Genomic DNA, 21467 nt, shown 5'->3' on the forward strand with positions numbered 1-21467 from the left:
TTCTTGTATATTTTGACGAAAACCTGACCACTGAAAACATGAGAGTCTTAATCATTCAATTCCTTCCTCTGCAAAACTATTTATGCGTTCCAAAGAATTCGCCGATCTGCGTTGCCATGGTAGCTGGTCAGAGGGTGTGGCCGATCACGTGACGTCAGCACCGTTCGGCCATTTGCAGGCGATGAGCTACCCACCGTGGTACAACCAGCTGTCGTCGTGCCGTTTCCATGTCAACGGTCCAAAGGGACTTAACGTCAGGTGAGGCGGGTGTAGGGTAGGGCATCCAGCCATCCACACTCTAATATGAAGTCAACTCAGATTTCCAATGTCATGAAACTTATTTTTGTATAATGTCGTATCGCCATTGTTATTTAGTTTCGGGGAAAAGGGGCGTTGGCGCAGATTCCAGGTTGAAAGTTCGTAAAAAGATGGTAGAAGAAAAAAAAAGTTTAGGATAAACGTAATACACCGAAAGGAGAGATTCAAGCAAAGGCATTGAAAAACGTAGGGTACGAAATAAAGGTAATTGTAGCGAGACGTACTGTCAATTAAGTGGTACATTTCCGTCATGAAAATGGTAACAACTCGACGCGATTGCATTTCTTTGGAATACTTGTCTGATTGAATTGCGCCTCTTTCATCAATAAAAAAAGGTTACATATCAGTTGGCTCAGTCTGCGCATGACCAATGACATCGCCTGCCTCGATATTCTCGACATAGAGGATGTTATCTCCCTTGGCAACCGTACCGCTTTTCATCAGCGTGGGGGTTACTGTGGCAACATTGAAGACGTGGAGGTCATCGGTAAGTCCAACGCCATGCGGCTGGAGGTGCGAATGGACGAACTGACCGTGGACATGCCCTTCGAGCTGGGCTTTGAGGCTCAATACGACATGGTCGGTGAGTGGTCGAACGAATCATTTGAATTTCTATTATGCAATCTACAGTGCTGTTATTGATGATATCAATGTCACGCACATATCTATATATATCTATATCTCTATTTTTTCTATATCCAGCTTTTTGCTCATCTCATTTTCTTCTTCAGTTTTTCTTTTTCTTCTTCTTACCATAGTTATTATGTTATTATTATTAATATTATTATTATTATTATTATTATTATTATTATTATTATTATTATTATTATTATTATTATCATTATTATTATCATCATCATTATCATCATCACTGATATTATTATTTCGTTTGTTATTGGTTATATTTGCTTCAGTTCCATTGCATTTACAGACGAGATAATGGTTTTCAATATCATACAAGTGTCAATATCCTTACTACAACTGGACGCCATGAAAGAACAGAATCCTTCTAATAATGAATATGAAATGGGCAATCCATTCATTTTGTAATCTTTAATTATTCATGTATGATTTAAGTTTTCTGTGTAATTTTAATGTGAAATGAAAAAAAAAATGGAAATGAACAAACAAGCAATTAAAACAAACAAGCAAACTATCACTATGAATACTATCGTTTCGTAATTTTCATAATTGTCATAATCGCCATAATTTCTGTTATCCTGCCATATGACAGATTGTAAACAAATTGACTGTAACAAAGCTTGTGGGAGTGGCCATAAGACGTTTAACGACACCAGTGGTTATTTCAGCACTAGGAATTTCCCGTCGGCCATTCCGCCCTTCACCTCTTGTCAGTGGAAGGTGTCAGCGGGAAAAGGCCGCTTCGTCGAGCTGCAATTCCCCTCCTTCGATATCATGCAGTTCCCAAACAACGAAGAGTGTGTGGACGAGGTGTCAGTGTGGACGTATGAGGGCGCGCTGAAGGAGTCGATGTGCGGGCACGAGGCTCCGCCCCTCTTCGTCTCGAATTCCTCCACCGTGGTCGTTTCTCTGGACACGGGTTTGGCGGGCATGTCGCAGGGGTTTAACGCATCCTACCGCACCACAGGTAACCTTCTGAAATAGAGCAGCATCCCCATGCTCAGTGTTCACATAACAAATGTATTGTACCAATTGACGTCAACTCAGTTCAAGCAAATTGAACTGAATCTCTTCACTTGAAAAAAAAATGATATGAATTCCTAAAAGTCTAGCACTGTCAAGGACATGTAAAACAGCAGTATGAGAGAAAGAGCAAAATGGCGCTATATGACGACTGTACTAATGATAGTGATACCACTTATACAAATACCACCACTACTACAATATTCTACTGTTAGTGGTGTGACGCGAACGCGAAGGCGACGCAGTCGTCGGGTAGGACAATGGAAACACCTGTCTCGTGCATGCGCAGAACACCGTTTTTTTGCCTACTTAGCGTCGTCATCTGCGTGTCGCAGATTTAAAGCTCTGTAGTGAAAAATATTTGAAGAATAACGACAGATGAATGTAGGCCTAGGTGGCGACACCAAAGAACACCTGTTCACATTCCGTTTGGGTATGTAATTTACTCGCTCAGTTGTCAGTGGTAAATAATGTCATTGATTGAGAATGCAATTATTGCAATCGATAAAGCGTGCCGATTTCAATCATATTACAGATATCGGTGGCTGTGGATTCGGCCGGGACACCTGCACAGGTGATGAATTCTGCACCCTCCCGTCTGCGGTCTTCGTCTCCGTCAACTACCCGTACCCCTACGAGGGAAACTCCAAGTGCTTGTGGTACATCAGCACCCCCGAGGGCTCCTTCGTCACCATCACCTTCCTGAATTTCAGCGTCTGGTCCGACGTCGAAGACACCGCTTGCCGAGATTCCGACTTCGTCGAGATCATCGACGGTTGGGAAACGAAGGGACCTGACAGGACGAAACTGGGGAGGTTCTGCGATGCCATGCCGCCGCCAAGTGCGGTGAGGAGCAGCTCGAATACCGCGGCCGTCGAATTTAGATCGAACGATGACGGTATCGAAGGCCAAGGGTTTTACGCCGAATATCGCTCGTCCTACACCGAACTGGACATCGAGGTGTCTCCGAATGGTAAAAGTTTGCTAAGAGCACTGAAGAATTATGATGTATGTCAATCATATTCTTGAATGTGTCACCATTGCTTTGATGTGTGGGTACCAACTACGCTCTTTAGAAACACCACATGAGCATTATTTTAAAGCATGTCTTATTTTCATTTCAGTTACATTGCAGTGCTTCGTAGCGTCATTCCACAAATTGTAAAGCTTTTATCAATTACAATGGGTAGTCACGACACATTCGATAAGACTGTACAAGAAGAATACAAAAATGAATGCCATCAGAAAAGATGTGACCACTTTGTTTTGTGCTACCCTCGGCACTTTGCTCGGGCAATGATGATTATGGGGGCGCTGTGGCATAGTGGACAAGACTCCCGACTCCCGATGGGAGGACCAGAGTTCGAATCCCGCCCAGTGCTTACGTCCATGGACAAGTTCTTTTTACCCACTGTGTCCCTCTCTACCCAGGTGTATAAATGGGTACCTGGCAACGCTAGGGTAATAATAATAGCAGGGCCCTCTGGTAAAGCAGTGGCAACACTGAAGAGGCTACCCTGGGTAAATAAGACATTATTATTATTATTATTATTATTATTATTATTATTATTATTATTATTATTATTATTATTATTATCATCATCATTATTATTATGTCATAGCTCTGGAGTGCTCGCTCTTAGTAAATCCCATCAAGCAGCGTCAAGATTAGCATATAAGGCAACATGTAGAGTTCACGCAAGCGAACAGTTCCCTTCTTTCGATAAAATCTGAATGCGCAGCCTTCAAAATCTGCCAATTAGACAGAGACGTATCCGGGCAATTACCGACAGAGGTTTGTACATCTTTGGCACTACTAGGTTCTAGTGAAATGTAGAAAAGATTGATTTCTATTAGCCCAATTTATCCGATTGCTCAAGTCATAAGATTCCTGTGTGTCACAGTAATGCTTGTGAGAATTATTAGTTTGATGTTGGTTTAAAAAAAAATAGGTAGATTTAAGTAGACTTGTTATGACATCATTATCATGTGATACACTGGATTGTTTCACATGTTATTTACGAGCTTTATAGAATTCGCCAAGTTTATTCCTGCGTTTTGATTCGTGCAGAGTACACGTGTCCCGATGGCTGGGAAGAATTCGGAGGTAACTGCTACCGCTTCACTTCACTCAACCGTACCCTCAGGTGGAACGATGCCTCTCTTGCATGCCACGAAGAGGGCGCACATCTCGTGAGCATCAGGGATTCGGTAGAAATGAGCTATATCCACTTCATGCTGACGTCATCTTGGTTTACAGGAAACGACGAAAAGACGTACATCGGCAAGTAACACATATTCACTTATATTCTGCTGCTTTGCAGTCCGATACCCTTCGATATTTTTACGCAATTTCTTGTGCTTAATTTTCGGGTTCTTCTCTGATGTTCATTGTACGAAATGAATTATTCTAACATCTACTCTCTTTAACCCATCGAGCAGATTTTCCTAAAACCCCGACTTTCCTTAGACATCTGCCCAAGTATGATTGAAAGTAGTATTCAACGGGTTAAGGACTCTTGTTGTAGAACTTCCATTAAGACAAGCATGAAACCATTATACCTTGCCCCTTTCTTCAATTCATGGAAGTGTTATTGTCTCCAATGTTATTATTCAGTGGTAAGCTGTAGTAGGAAAGACGCAAGGGAAGAACTAATTGAAATATCCACACACATGCACACAAAATTAATTAATTAACCTACTAGTTACTATTACTCCCTAAAACGTCCGAAAGCTCCCGTACGCTTTTTTTAATGATAGTTTTGTGCTTTACTATAAATTTGTTTTCATACAGAATATAATAATTACGTAATTTGAAAGAGGTCAAGGCCGACAAAAGTATTTTAGAATTCTTTCCACACACAAGTCTCTTGGTAAAGTCTCAATAGGCTTTCAAGTAAACATAACTTATAATAGACAAAATGAACATGCAGTGATCTATTTTGCATAATTTAGAAAGTTATGGAAATGAGATTACTATATTGCTGTAACTTCATTGGTAACAATAGGCCACTGTGTACGGAATATTCAGTTGCTAAAGGATTGATGAAATAGTAATTGCATGGCACCTAGGTAAGGGTTGGTTTAAGATAAATGAATTCATAGATTATATCCGTGCTTTAATGTGTTTTTTTTTTTTTCAGGTCTGACCGATGTGGCCAAGGAAGGTCAATTCCGATGGATGGACGGCAGTCCGCTGAGCTACGCTGATTGGTTCTTTGACGCAGAGTAAGTGTGATAGGAAATTTCATGTTTGAAGGGTGTAAGATATGGTAATATTGATATGATATACAGTAGATCTATCGATCTAATTTAAACACTGCAACTACTCAAATAACTGTCGATTTCTAGGACATAAGTGAATACAGTGATGGAGAGATAGATAAAAGATAGACAGACAATTTTATAGATAGACAGATAGATAGATAGATAGATAGATAAAGACAAGGAAGACTGAAAGATAGAGGGGAACAGGCCTGCAACTAGCAGTCCCCCAAAATAAAAGAAATAAAAGAAAAAATAGCGAGGACCCCCCTCTTACAAAATGAAAGGGGGCTTGAAGATTTTTATTTTTTTTATTTTTTTGCTTGTCAGCCGACGAAACACGGAAGTGGCAAGAGAAACGAAAAATTGCACGGGAGGGTTAATTTTTTTTTTTTTTTTGCTTGTCAGCTGATTATACCCGGAATAAATCCACTTTTTCTAATTCTGCACCCTCCCATGAAATCCCGGTTACGGGCCTGGGGAAGAAGAAATGAATACGGGACAGTGTCAACAGCATAATTATTTTTGTGGATTAAAATCTTCGTGCCCTCTCACATCGTCACGTAACAGTTCGCTGGACATGTCACAGCCGAACGGAGGCGAGCAGGAAGACTGCACGATGATCTACCAACAGAGTCTGCTCTCGTCCGCAAACTGGCACGACATCGCGTGCGCGTCGCTGCAGGCGAGGCAATACGTCTGCAAACAAGGTGCAAAAGGTGAGCCTGAAATTCAGGACAAATAAACTCGATGGGTTAAATGACCTTTTTTTTTTTTCTTTTTACTTTAAAATTTGGAAAGACTAACTCGGGCGATGCGTTAATATGAGGACAGGACACTCTGTCATATATTTTGGGAAGTCTTTTTCAATCAATTATCTTATCTCTTATCTCTGCTTTCTAATGCACACAGACAAATAGATACATGAATATATATATATATATATAAATATATATATATATATATATATATATATATATATATATATATATATCATATGTACATATACACATATGGATATTTGTGTGTGTGTTTGTGTGTGTGTGCGCGTGTTAATATATAAACGAATACTGAGACATGATGTAAATGCCATACAGCCGCTAAACACACACATGCACACACACACACTCATACACACTCATCTGAGATCACACGCACGACTTACATTTTTGAACATTGATATATGAGAAATGAAATGCGAGGAAATCAAAGAATTCTCCTGGAAAACAGTACAATTTATTTCCAGAACAGAATGTTGTTTTACAACAAAGTGAAACATACTGAAAATGATTGTCGCATATCATCACTGGAAACCAATTCCATCGAAGTTCAGGAAATTTCACTACAAGAAGTAAGTTCTGTGAAGAAGTAAGAGTCAATTTTTGGTGCTCTGGAATCTGAGAGTTAAACTGGAGGAGGACTAACACCCACAGGGTTCCACAGTGACGTCACTGGGAAAACGGATGACTTGAGTGTGGTCTTGGCATGTCTCGGATGCAGACTCGGTGAACTTGTGTGAGTAGCTAGGCTGCAAAGAGCGGCGGCGTCGAAGCTGGCTGCGGAGCTGGTGAGCGGCGGCACGGACGACACGGGCCGGACGAATGCTGGGCTCGGAACCGTGGTGGGCAGTCTCGAAGGCATGGCTGGTGTTGGGATGAACGCATGGCCGCCGACGGGAACGGAAGTGACGCCCGCGGTTGCAAGAAGAGTCGCTTCGCTATGGTGCGGTGTCGCGGCGAAGTTGTATGGGGGAAGTCCCGGTAGCATAGCTAAGTGAGAGCCGGTGACCAATTGAGGGTAAGCGGCCATTGGCATGTATCCCATGGGATGAGGACTGGGGATACCAATCGGGTAGGCATATGGTGAGATGCCCGATGCACGAACTCGGCGGCGCGCCTGACGACGTCGGTAGTCTCCTCTGGCGAAGTCGTCGACATTGGCGGGATGGATGGCCCAAAAGTGTCCTCTGCCGTCGCCGCTGCGGCCCGCCTTGATGAAGCACTCGTTGAGCGAGAGGTTGTGGCGTATGCTGTTTCGCCAGCTGCGCTCGTTGTCCTTGAAGAAAGGGAAGCGTTTCATGATGTACTCGTAGATGTCGCACAGCAGCAGCCGCTTCTCGGGCGAGTTGAGAATGGCCATGGCGATGAGGGCGATGTAGGAATGTGGTGGCTTCTTCGCCGATGTCGAGCCGTCATCGCTGGAAGAGGCCTCGGAACTGTTGCTCTCTGAAGGGCTTATGGGACTGACCGGGTGACCGTCTGCTGCGGGTGACATTGGCATCGCCGCCTGCAGCTGGGGACGGGGCACTATCCCGAACTCTGCCTGTGCTCCTAGTATCGGACTGGAACGTTTGGACCTACAGTCACTCTGAGCCAGATGATCGATGCTGAACAAGGTCATGATGGTAACTAGAGAGTATTGAGTTGTGTGACGAGAGATGTTGCAGAGAGAGCTGACGCTAAAAAGTATGATCCCGAACAACCTCGATGATCCTTATTTATACTCGAGAACCAGCCAGGCAGCTAAGGTAATCTCACGAACACTGATCCTTCAGCGATCTCACTGTTTCCCTGAAAAGAATGTAATCATCGATCATTGTCAGTCAACAATAGTAACACCAGTATTCTTACCCACGAGTAAGACCAATCAAGGAGTTTTCAAATAGGATCATTGCTTAATTGAGCTATACACTGAAGAAGAAGCCCTACCTGTCAATCAGCTCAGAGGGTCAAGTCCATTGTCTTGGCAACCTATAGAATCGCGGAGTGATCGACGCGTGTCACGTGTGCACGTGGGAGGAGCTTAAAGTGTACTCTATTGTTACTTGTTGGAGCATTACTCAATGGGAATCATGGCCTAGTCATTAAGTTGACTGACGTGTGATCACGCTTTTCATAGGCGTGGCTTGGATCAAACCCTTCTGTTCTTGGACCAAACTTGGACAAAAGTTTACGAGTCATTTGGATTGAAGTCAAGCATTTATCACGCTTGTCAGTCACGCCATTTAAAGAGGCTGACCCCAATAGAAATCCGTCCTATTATGTTCTGCTATGTGAAGTTCTGAGAATTTGATGGACAAATTGCAAATAAAAGAGGATACTTGAGTGTGAATTGTGTGACGTCCAGTGGCTATATGGCTGTGGTCGTTGTTTTCACATCACGCCTGTATAACCTCAGACGATCTAATTAATATTGACGGAGGGAGGCTGAAGCCAGGCAGCGAAAGTTTGGAGTTTGAAACAGGAATGATTTTATTTATTTATCCTTTTTTCTACTTTGAATGATTTTTTTTTTGGAATTTACTTATTTCTGCTTTCGGTTTGTTGAAGTACTAATCTAATGAAGTGATATTCGTAGTAGTGCATCAATTGATAATGATAAAATTTGATTTTGTCAAAATTCATGTCACCTCACAAATGGCGCACTTACTAAAATGTCGTCAGGCAGAGGAAGAGACAGAGACACAAATACGCGTTGTTGTCCAGTGATATGACCATCTTACTGTCCTAATAAAGGTCTAGTCGTGTAAACAAAACCACTTCTGAAGAAATAAATCTTTAAACTACACGAACAACATTTTGAAACTGTGTTCGGTTTTCCTTTTCCTTCTGGAAATATCTGACACATGAATTAATGTCAAAGTCTTTTTGTTATGTTCTTCTGAACTGTTTTGTTGTTGTTTTTTTATATCACTTAGATACTAAACATGAACCCACAATGCGTGTATTTCTTACAGTATCTATGCTTTTTAAACCGAAATAATCAATTTGAAAACAGAGTAATGACTAATTCAATAATGTGCATTTGAAACGTCCTGAGAGATTAAGGATTTTGAGAAATGTCTTATCAATGTTTCTCATAAAACAAAAATCTTGAAAGAAGACAAACGAAACCAAATCAATCAATGCAATCGTAAGCCTTCTATTGTGCAAATTTACAAACGCCCTTGACAAACAATATAATATTATATATATATTTATATCTAATAGAACAATAATAAATCTTTTCAACTTCCATCACGCCGATGAATGCGAACATGACTGTCACATTTCATTCCGAATTAACTCTTTATATTCACGTCAGATTTTTAACTTCTGGCACTATCGTATTTAACGGTATGTTGTTCAAAAAGAATCAAAATCCGATCATTATTTCAATGTGGTCATGGTAGGATACTTGCATGGTTTTATGTTATCAAACGATAGATAAAATTTTATAATAACTATGAATGATAGAGGCTTTGTATTGGGGGAAAAACTTCTTACCATGAATGTGGGAACAAAATTCTATTACAAATGAGCGCATTAGCATGAGTCATGATTATCAATTGATTTTATTTATGAATTACTGCTTGAGAATTTCCATTTCCTTATTTCCACAAACTTGTTCTTTTCCATTGCCCGTTCGTCGATCACCGTCCACTCAGCAAATGTCTTTTCTCTCAATCTTTCCTACACAGATCGCGTCATTCTGAGCATTGGTGATTTGATAACCGAAGGTACGGTGAAAAAACAGCAGTTGTTCTGTTTTGTAAGAGCACAACGATTTCTTTCTGATGATGTAGGGTCTCGACTCTCGAGGTACATCAGAATTTTGATTTTAAAATACAAATCAAGAAATCATAATAGTGTATGTTAGTCCGTTTGATATTTGTAACTTAACCGCATATCAGGGGAAAACGTCTTGGAGGTTTTATAAATTCTAAGTAAAGATCACTGCAGCTACCTTATCAAAAACATACAGAAGAGATGATTGGTTGTTGTTAGACTGATCTCGCTACATTATACCGTAATTTGTGGCTTGCAAAGATACTTTATGAAATGGATTCAAGTACTAATAATCATTTCTTTATCGGCAAGTATGTTTATACCAAAATATCTTGGCTCCACTAACAGATGGATGTTAGAAAAGGAATACAATTCCGTGGGATTCAGATACTCAGTTATACACTTGATTATTTCATATTGATACAGATATTAGCATGTTTCTTCGTAAAATATGATGGAGCTATTCAGGAGCGAGACAATGCTCTAACATTTATATTTCCGGAAAAGATTTTGTGACTGAAAAATACTGGCCTTGTTCTTGTGAAATATTTTGAAAAAAAGACAATCTTTGGTGAAATGCAATATAGCAGTGATCTCCTTTTTTTTCAAACATCTGTTAGTTGAAGAGGTCAAGTCATAATGACCATTATACAAAAACAACAAGAATAATTATTTAATGTGACGTTATGCTCAACGCATTAATCTTTGTGAATTTTATTTTTCCAGCAATGTGGATGCCTTTTTTTTTTTTTTTTTATACAAATCATGTTTCTAGAATGTCCACAAGAGAGTGTTCGTGTAGGCAATCTATGCCTCTGGCTCCACGAGCACGCCGGATCTCCATACCCAGCCACATTATGTCCACCCTTACCCGCATCCCACACCCTTCCCGTACGGCGCGTTCGAGATACCGTAGACCTCCTCTGGTCCGGCGGCGGAGCTACGGAGTTCGGTGTCAGAATCAATCTACAGGGTGTGTACAGTGAGGAGAACGAAACGCTGCTGTCTCGTAGCAACGGCGGCGCCTCGACCGGCCCTTGTCACGTGATGACATACGTCGACGATGATTGGCAGGTAGTTAACGAGTCGTGCTCACCGGAGTACAATGGGAGCGTGTGTTACCAAGTTGTGTCTGGTAAGTGATTGCTAATTGTGCAGAAATTGTCTCTTCCCTTTTTCTTCACGCCAGCTTTTTCTCTCATTAATCAAAGCAAGCGGATTAGCCGTGAGTGACAAAACTTTTTCCGCTTAATTCAACGAAACAGGTGGAACATTGTTCAAAGTTTTCATGACAATATAAACGACCCACTTCACTCTGGCTTTTCTACAAGACTTGCTGCGTTGATCTCACTCAACAAGCTGTCACATCCTCCGATATCAAAGACTTCTCCCTCTTTTAAAGCTTCATTGAAAATATCTTACGATTTCGCCAAAAAAAGCCTCATTCGAGAAATAAAATGTCTGAAACGTTCAAGTGAGGATGACATTTGAAGACCACCAGCTTTTCCTCTTCCCTGCGAGGTACCCACATACTACAAGCATATTCGTTTGAGTCGCTGCCTCCACTTTCTTTTCGCAGAATGTATAAATATGTTTGCATAAGTTTGAGCCTCATATTGTAATGACTACAAACAGGAACATGTTATCCTCTGCCAGCTGTGTATCATTCCACGAAATACATGTCAGAGCCACGTTTTTCATTATACATTCCGTTGAAAAAGTGAAAATGAAGTTTGAACTGAATTGAATTGATAATTATTTCAGTTTCAGCTGAATGGTAGCATGACTGAAAAAAAAAGAACAGGCAAAGTTAAAATGAAAACTAAAATTGTTAATGAAAGAACTGACAGGATATCTTTTCCTCGCCGATCCCATTACCAAACTTTCTGTCTCTGTCACAGTATCAATATACAAATTTTGAATTGGATTGTTGTGACATCAGGGTCCCGTTTCATAAAACTTGTTATCAGTGACGACTGCCACATCTCTATGACAAATTTGCTCTTAGTCAATGAGATGCAATGATTTCAGTAGCTTATAACAACTATGACAACTTGTCAGTGATAACAAGTTTTATGAAACGGGGCCCAGATCTTCATCAACCCAACACTTTAAACACAAACGACACGGCCATATCAATCGTTACTGTCATACTGGCGGTCACTTCAATAGTTATCATAAACGTTATAAAATTGAAGATTTTAATAATGCTGCTAGAGGATAATACCAGCAGCAAGACTGCCATCTCAGTCAATTTCTGCTTATGATGGCGGTCTCTGGCATATATTTTTCTTGTACTTCCTTCTGAAATGGTACTAAGTTTCATGATATTGCATACCTGAGAATTCATGCAAACAAAAAAGTAATTAAGCCCAGCGAATTCAAAATGATTGCGTTATAATAATTCTTTGAAGTATTGCAATGCTAATAATTTGTTTCTTCGTGGTTGTTTTCGTGTGAACAATGATATAGAGAATGCGCATAAAATAAACCAGTGTCAAAGTAATCAGCATCGTACTTGTTGTTGTAGACGTCCTAATTCAACTATCTCACCTCCAGAGAAATATTTGAAACAGGTAATATATGCCTACTAAGATTCGACGCCATCTTATTGAATGTGTGGCACATTCACTAACCCAAACATGGACTTCGGTAACAAAGTATAAAGTATGTAATTTTTGTTAGTCGTTTAGCAAGAGAAGCGAACTTTTGTTTGTGACATCGCGTACTCACCTCGTAAATGTGAATAGCATTTCTCACAAAAGAAAGTTTGGCATTTGCATTTCATATCATAGTATCAATTAACCGGCACTATGAATAGTAAACATAATTATTGTGGTATTGTTCTGTCCAAAGATACTTACTGTTTATTTAGAATAAGCATAATTTTTTTTTTGTTCGCTATAAAAGAAGTGTGCAGCTGGACAACACGACAAGTGGATGTAAAGCTTTCTTCATTAATTCTTACATCGTGCTTTGTATTACTTTTTAACTCTTTATCATACCTCAAACAGAAAGTCCGAGTTACTGTCCGGAAGATATGTTTGTGTGCCCCAATGGCGAGTGCATTCAATCCGTGTACGTGTGTGACGCGCACGCCGACTGCCTTGATGGTGCCGATGAGAGATCGTGCTCAAGTAAATATATCATATCTGTTAATCTCTCACTATTTGAATTTCCTTTCATCGACAATATCAAATTATGAAGCAAAAAATGAAAGGAAGAAATAGGGTGAGGATTTGCTTTGCTGATGTGTTGGATTTCAGTTTGAGTTTAAAAAACCGAGGGTTATTCTTTTCAACTCTTTTCTCTTGCTTCCCATTAGTTCATAACCACCATGTGCCATCACCATGATATAGAAGGCCTACTATACTACTATACTACTACTACTACTACTACTACTACTACTACTACTACTACTACTACTACTACTACTACTACTACTACTACTACTACTACTACTACCACTACTACTACTACTATTACTACTACTACTACTACTACTACTACTACTACTACTACTACTACTACTACTACTACTACTACTACCACCAACACCACCACCTCCTCCACTGTTATTGTATTGACACATTGTACAATACACTTGCCAATTACATTTAGGCCTTCTGGTCTTGTGTACTTTTTTCAAAAGCCAGAAGTGTGTGTGCTTGTGTTTGTGTATGGGGGAGGGGCGATTTATCATTTGGGTATTACCAATTTCTTCACACAAACTCATTCTGTATCCCTACTACATTGTTCGTAAAATGTATAAATCTAGTTATCCTTTTTCTATTCTTTTTCTTCTTCTTTTTTTTTTCAACTAGATTCTCCCAGTGGCACGGTGGAGTCTGAAACAAGAAGCTGTTCCCCGTCAAGTTTTACGTGTGAGACGGGCGAATGTATCTCGGCTTCCTTCTACTGTGATTTCATCCTGCACTGCCCCGACGGCTCGGACGAGGCGGACTGCAGTGAGTAAATCCAAATCCCTGTGGTTCACCCCATGGGACAAGAAGATATCCGCAAACCTGTTCCATGATGACATTTACTCCTGCGACACTTTCTCCCATGAAATATCTGCACGCTGAGTCAAGCATGAATTCTACCCACAAGCATAATCCTGACATATAAATAAAATATAGTTTCACTGCCATTATTATATTGAATTTGATGTTTTCATTCATGCTGTTACGAACGAGTGACTATATCGCCCGCTGTTTGCTAACACATTTCTTCGATATAACATTTCATGGTCTGTGTGGATGCCAAAGCATATAAAGAGATTTTCTACATATCACTGCTGTTGACAGTGCAAGTAAAAAGAAGATGATAAGTGCGTGATGAGTTCGAATATGTTATACCTACTCGCTGGAGAAGCCATAATCAACGCAGTTTCGTCATAACACGACGTAAATGCTGCTTTTCAGTATCAAAGGGAAACTGTCAGTCCTGTGTCAAGGGTCAGTCAATCAAATAAGACAAAGATATAGTAAGGGCTATTCATTCAAGCTTCGGTAGGAGAATCGCGTTTTCAAAATGGCGGATTAAGAGCGTTTTCAATGGCTACGGTTGTGCGCGCTGAAAAGACTGAAAGTAGTCCAGGTGCTGGTATGTCAATTAGGGGTAATTAGGCATTCTATGCCGGGTGATGATTACTTGATCGTTGTAGTCAGAAGATCATCACGCGCTTTGTTCCCAGCTGACTAATTAGACGAATAGATCGCGGAGTTCTTCGTTCAGGGATGGTTGTTGATAGGAAACACTGGATAGCAACGTTGTTCCGTCAATGCATGTTTCCAACACTGTTTGTCCGGTGTAAAAGCATCAGCTCCTAATCTATATATGGACCTTTATTTAATTATTTTTTTTTCACTCAAAGTGAGAAATGTGAGATTGCTTTTGGGATATTGAGCCCTTTCAGTAATTAGGTCGGTGCCCTATTTTATATCTTAACAGGAGTTTCGCTCTTTTAGATTTAATTTCTCATGACTTTGAGTAATAAAAATGAAAATGAACAATCTGATGTGGAAGAAAGAGAAGGACGTTAAAGAATTGGACAAAGATGAAAGGAGGAATGGAAATTTGTTGTTATCCTTGATGAGACATAACATATCGAATATGAATTAACCAAGTATAAAAAAATAACATACAAAAACTTGAGGCTTAAATAGTTTAACGTTTAGCACTATTCAAGAAAATGAAAAGGAAGTTTGAATCATTGAAAGGTGAGAGTGAAGTTTTATGGAATTCATATTTTTTGATATGATTTTCTGCTTAATCAGTGTTAAATGGAAGAATGGAGAGCGACCGACCAGCAGCAAGTAAATATTTAATTGTAGGAAAATTGTGCAATTACCCTACAGAGAACACTACAGGCATGTAAAGAAAGCTTTGTGATACCAGATAAATGAGCTGAGCTCCTCACTTGAAGCGAGCGCTGTATAGTAATCTTAGCAGAGGTATATATTATCATGACGATATTGCATTCAAATATTGTGTATTACACTTCGCGTTTTCTTCCCTCGCCCATCACATTTTGTTGCATGTGGGACTATCTGTTTTTGGTCATATAGGCTATCCGTCATGCGAGGAAGACGAATTCGAGTGCGCCAACGGGCAGTGCATCCCCACCGAGAAGCAGTGCGACATCGTCCAGGACTGCGTTGACGGCAGTGACGAGGACCGATGTCGTGAGTCTCGTTTTCGTGCCATGATAATCAGCATGACAAAGGAATAACAATAAGGAGGATTATAAAGAAAAGATAATGAGAATGACAGCAATATGTCATCAGGGCATTATGATAATTGCAACACATAAGAAAGGAGGGATAATGTGTAGGAAGAAAGATATTTCGGCGATTAAAGTAATCAAAGATTATTTACATTTATTTTCTTACCAGATATTTGGTTTGAGAATACAAAATGAGGGTCATTTCTATTCATTTTGCCATTGTTCGTCTTTTCCCTAATTCTCTTGTTTGAATCATTGTCATATTACCGCGTGTGTTAATTCTTCTTTTCCTCCTTTTCATTATAGTTATAACAATATTTACACAAGGTACAAAGACGGGAGACAGATAAAAACATGATTCATGGTATCAATGCAAATTAATGTCTGATATGACTGATTGTTATTATGGCATTGTCATCATCACTACCATTATCATCATCATCACCACCACCACCACCATCATCATCATCATCACCACCACAACCACCACCATCATCATCATCATCATCACCATCACCATCATCATCATCATCATCATCACCATCATCTTCAACATCATCATTTTAACCATCATTAACTCTGTCGTCATCATCATCACCGTCATCATCGTCATTACCATCACTATCATCACAATCAACATCATCACCATCATCACCACCATCATCATCAACATCATCATTATTACCATTAATCATTTCCTTTTGATTAAAGTGGCAGAATTCTGTTCAGAGGGCTTCTTCCAGTGTTACGACGGGACGTGCATCCCTCACAAGGCAGTGTGTGACGGCTTCAAGGACTGCCAGGGTCTCACTATGGAGGACGAGATAATGTGCGGTAAGACACTAAATGGTTTGACAGTTTACACGTCATCATCACCGATTCTTGTTAACTCCTTCTGTGCCAGGGCGGTGAGTTGGCTCAGTCGGTAGCGCGTCTGCCTCACGACCACGCGGCCCGGGTTCGAACCCGAATCTGGACTGAGCAATGTTGTGTGTAAGCATACCGTCCCCTCTAGCAAGAGGCAATACACTCTGTCCCTCGGATAGGACATAAAATGGAGGTCCCGTGTATGAGAGTATTATGCACGTAAAAGATCCCGCTTCATTCGTTCATCGCAAAGAGCAGGGTGTTTAACCCGGTGAAGTGGTCCCACCTCACAGCCAACTGGACCCCATGGAAGACCAGCTTAACATAGCTGAATATGGGCTCTCCAGCCATCTTCACAGATGGAAAATGAACAAACAAACAAACAAACAAACAGGAACTTTATACGTTGTATACAATGCCATTGGGTTTTCTGTAACAATCAGCACTCAAAGCAAACAAACAGTTCATGATAGGCAGTATCGACAGACTGTGGTTATATTCAAGAGCGAAGAAATTCTTATCAGAATGAATGTATCGCAACGGTCAGTTCACTACTACATTAAGTGATGGTTTCGTTGCTAGGAAATCTCGTGTGAGAAATGTATAATTGACTTGGCATATAAACATCACGCTGTTTCACACTTTAATGATCATACGATGATGTATTTCATCATTCTGTGTTGAAAGTTATCGCATATTTTTCAGCTTATTACTCAGGCACCATTGTCATAACTTATTTTGATAATACGCTATGTGTGTCTGTGGGACATAATTTTGCTGCCAACATAGCTGTATATCAAGGAATAAAAGTGACACCATAAAACTGTTAAATATAATCATTAGGCCGCACTGCCAGCCATTTTGTGGTATTCCATTTCCTAAGTCGCAATTCTTTATCTTAATGGTGGATTTTTTTTTCTCAAAGGATGTTCTTTTAAGTCAGGCCGATTGTTATGATGAGGCTAACAGATGGATTCACTTGAGTGCTTCATCATATGGCCACGCATTAACAAAGAAAGATATCTCTCCAACAGTTCGGCTTGTCTTTTTGGTTACTAAAATTTCATTTCTTTGTAACTGGGCTGACTTGTGTCAAACATACATGAAGAAAAAAAAACAACAACATGGTCTCAATTTCATATAAACAATATTCATCCATCCGTTTTTGTACGAAATTATGTGGAAATCTGTTGCATAATTTTATTTCGGTTTCCAAGATGACGAAAATGAAGATGAAACTACAAGCAGTCTGAAATGCCTTAACAGTGACAGAGTCGACACGAGATGGCGCTGTTTATACGACTTTGACGCGTACGGGATTCAGCAGGGCTGCCGTGACGTCACACACTTGAGAGACTGTGGTAGGTCAACTCTTTATCTCTTTTCAACTTATTGTTTATAGATGTTTGATGTTATTCGCACAGTATGATAAAACGCTAAGTTGTGATGGATATCCTTCAGTATAAAGACGAATAAAACACAAGCAGACTCCAGTGTATTTGCTAGAACGCTTTTTCAATCATGTTTTCTCTGTAGAACCATATCAAAATACATTATGATACATATACTTACATACATTCATACATACATACATACATACATACATATATATATATATACATACATACATACATACATACATACATATACATACATACATACATATATACATACATACATACATATACATACATACATACATACATACATACATACATTATTATATACATACATATTAATATAATATCAAACTGTCTGTCAGGATTTCCATCCCGTAATCATTCGTTCAATGAATACATATATTTATCTGTCTGTCAGTCTGTCTCTGTGCTTATCTATGAATTAGCTAAAAATAGCTATCATGACAGCAGCTGTTATCTCTATGCCCTTTCCATAGAGTGTTCATTCATTTTACAAATTCTTCTTTTTTTATCTTAAAGTATGCACCTGAAACAGCACCACATGACTTAGCTGTTTGCCCAACTCCAGGACAATATAATAATATGTTATTCGCTCCGTCGCACGGAATATTTCGTTACGAAATTGTTCATTTCGTCGACAAAATGACCGTTTCGTTAACGAAATGTTCATTTCGTGGACGAAATGTTCATTTAGTTACAAAATGTTGTCATTTCGTTACAAAATAATCATTCCATCGACGAAATGACTGATTTCGTAACGAAATATTCCCTGCGACACTTGGCGCTCCATGGTTTAAACCATGGTTTAAACCATGGTTTCATTTGTACCACCTTCGTGAATTCGGACCAATATGTTCATTGTTGTCGAATTAACGATGCGGAAATGTTACTGTTCTCCTTGAAGTCGTATGTTCTTATTGTGTATAGCTGAATTTGACTGCGTGGGGAACACGTTCAAGTGCCCGAATTCCTATTGCTTGCCGCTGCGTCGGAGATGTGATGGGATCGTCGATTGCCCCGGAGGGGAGGACGAATCATCTTGTGGTACGTTGTCACGTGATTTGTTGGCGCAACCTTTTTTTTGTTTCTCTTTCCCTCTTATCCCTTTTCCCCTATGGTAGGGAGAAGATGTTAAAACCCAAGTTAGAAGTGTGAGAGACCGTTTTTCGTACGTGTCTGTATGATAAAACAACGTTAGATTTTACTACCGCTAGCAACGCTTTATGCACCGGTATATACAATGATGCCTTGACTTGACTTTAGAGAGATGAATAAACTTAGGCTATTATCACATGCGTATGTATGTATACGGTTTATATACATACTGAGTATACGAGTTAATCTACAAAAAAAAAAAAAAAAAAGGCGGCTAAGATGAGTGGTTTTGATATAAGAAAAGAATTAGATTATCGTCATTGCCATGTAGTAAATCTTGTAATGATTGTGACATTACTAAGTCCTCGGCGTGTATAAATGTTGTTCCGTGTGTTGCTTTATGTCTAAATTTTCTGAGAATATATCAAATTGTAACCGCCTGATTTTCTGTCTATCTGTAGAGTCGTTCTCATGTCCGGGTTTTCTCAAGTGCCACTTGGCGGGCTACTGCGTCACGCATGCTCAGATCTGCGATGGAATAGCCGACTGCCCGGATGGAGACGATGAAATGTTCTGTGGTGAGTGAGCTAGAGAGTCTCCGTTTACCATTTCTAACTGTCGATTTAATGAAATATTACGATAACCTTCTGCCATAGTTAGAATATTGAGAATACCTACTCTTCTGTTCAAGGAGAAGAATATGAAAATAGATTAAAGGGGCTGTACAGTACTGGTTGAGGTAGGGATTCATGTTTTTTTACATTCCTAAGTGAGATAATGAGAAATCTCTTATGAAATATGAAAGAGCATGTAATTTTAAGAAGGATTCAACGTTTATTTGATGAAAATTGGTGTTCAAATGGCTGAGATATCAAAAAAGTGAAAATAATAAAAGACTACAGGCCACAACTTTATTAGGATCTCTTTATTTCACCTTGTTTTTTGATATCTCGGCCACTTCAAAACCGATTTTCATCAAATAAACTTTTGATACCCCTTAGAATTGCATGCTCTATGACATCTCATAGAGTGGTTTCTGAATATCTCACAAAACATTCAAAGCTAAATCCTCACCTCGACCAGAACTGTACACACCCTTTAACATGTTTACTTTGTATTTGTATTCCCCTTTGATGTTAGATGGAGATAAAGCACAACTGAAATACAAAAGAAGTAGTAAATCGTTCTTGAAGACATTTTCAACTGGTCCTCAGTACAATTGTCTGTTAAGTGCTTCGTCTTGCTGTCAATCATTAAAGATTTACGCTCGTGTTGGCAAAATCAATGTATTCTTCTGATTTTCAAGTGCAAGTTGTTACATGGTGCGATCTTTCTTTGATTGAAATTCTTGTCGTAAAGTAAATATTTTGCCGTTTCTCCCGAATACTAAGACGTGTCGTGTCCGTCTGGCTGCACTTGCGACGGGTTCAACTTTGAATGCACGTCGGTTGGAGCATGGACCCCAGAGCTTGCGGCGGAAATTTCGCCCAACTCCCGTCAGATGTAAGTGGAGAGATGTTCGCAATGGGTCTCATTCTCAGCTGATGAAAAAAAACCCCGCATATTTCGACGACCGGTGTTAAGCAGTTACAAGAACTTTTTAATCTACAGCAATAGTTTCATGCCTGTCAGGTGATCTTCTGTTACAGAATATCAAGAATTGAACCATATTATGAAAGCAGAGCCGTCTTCAGATTTGGTTATCCTGTGAAGACAGTACCAAAGCTTTTGACAGATTAGAGTCATGCACGTTCGACTTCCAAGTGCTTGCAGAGGCAAGACAAATCAAACACCATTAAAAATGTTATGGATGTGGATGTAAGTTATTTTTGTAGAGAATTCAATCGTCAAAATGTGCCGATTATAAGACCACGTATTCTTACGTTCTTCACAGTGTTTATTTGATTTTTTGTAAGATTTCTCTCCTTTTATTCCAGAGTCATCAACGACGTTGCCCGCGGCAGTCGGCGCAAAAGACGCGACTTGGCACCAACTTTAAATCAGACGACGATAGAGGACGCTGTTTACCTGAATATGTCAAGCTACAGACTCTTGCTCTCGCTGTAAGCAGCATGCACGAAAATAACTTTTGTAAAGCAATCTTACTGTAAATTACCAGCGAGGGTTTCCAGATATCAGCCCTTTTTGAATTCCACATGCATTAGAATTCTCATAGGGGTCGTGACATGCATTGCATGTCAGGGATTATTGCCAACAGAGCTCCATACCTCAATGTCTGAGGTTGTTCGAAAATCTCTCCATTTACGTGTTCGTTTGTAGAATGAACATGAAAGTGTGATAAATACTGATTGAGTTGAAGACATTGCTGCATCTTAAGGACCGTCTCTTGTGGTCTACACGCCGGTACTGTACTTCTAAGGAGATTCTGTGAATAGTAATTACGTCACAGTATAACATTTTGAAGAGGAATGTTATAATTTTCTTCATCTACTCTGTTTCATTCTTCCCCAAATATACAGACACCTGTCGGGAGACGGGATTGAACTCGTGGTGCCGGGGACATTCGCTCATTCTCTCAACCTAATGACCCTGTAAGTGATG

The 21467-nt window shown here is 39.8% G+C and overlaps 1 protein-coding gene across 1 annotated transcript in view; it reads left to right on the forward strand.

Moving 5' to 3' along the window:
• The window catches only part of LOC140232225 (uncharacterized), a 78069-nt gene that overhangs the window by 48110 nt on the left and 8492 nt on the right, over positions 1 to 21467 (forward strand). Inside the window, exons 21-40 of the mRNA XM_072312359.1 lie at positions 96 to 258; positions 654 to 901; positions 1553 to 1927; positions 2519 to 2962; positions 4055 to 4267; positions 5127 to 5211; positions 5818 to 5966; positions 6771 to 7007; positions 9707 to 9745; positions 10570 to 10929; positions 12809 to 12931; positions 13619 to 13762; positions 15365 to 15481; positions 16240 to 16356; positions 17607 to 17750; positions 18738 to 18854; positions 19367 to 19483; positions 20297 to 20408; positions 20843 to 20968; positions 21386 to 21457. Coding sequence (XP_072168460.1) covers positions 96 to 258; positions 654 to 901; positions 1553 to 1927; positions 2519 to 2962; positions 4055 to 4267; positions 5127 to 5211; positions 5818 to 5966; positions 6771 to 7007; positions 9707 to 9745; positions 10570 to 10929; positions 12809 to 12931; positions 13619 to 13762; positions 15365 to 15481; positions 16240 to 16356; positions 17607 to 17750; positions 18738 to 18854; positions 19367 to 19483; positions 20297 to 20408; positions 20843 to 20968; positions 21386 to 21457 — 3502 coding nt within the window. The remainder of the gene's footprint in view (positions 1 to 95; positions 259 to 653; positions 902 to 1552; positions 1928 to 2518; positions 2963 to 4054; positions 4268 to 5126; positions 5212 to 5817; positions 5967 to 6770; positions 7008 to 9706; positions 9746 to 10569; positions 10930 to 12808; positions 12932 to 13618; positions 13763 to 15364; positions 15482 to 16239; positions 16357 to 17606; positions 17751 to 18737; positions 18855 to 19366; positions 19484 to 20296; positions 20409 to 20842; positions 20969 to 21385; positions 21458 to 21467) is intronic.

Source organism: Diadema setosum, chromosome 8 (genome assembly GCF_964275005.1).
Source record: "Diadema setosum chromosome 8, eeDiaSeto1, whole genome shotgun sequence".
Classification (NCBI taxonomy): Eukaryota; Metazoa; Echinodermata; class Echinoidea; order Diadematoida; family Diadematidae; genus Diadema; species Diadema setosum.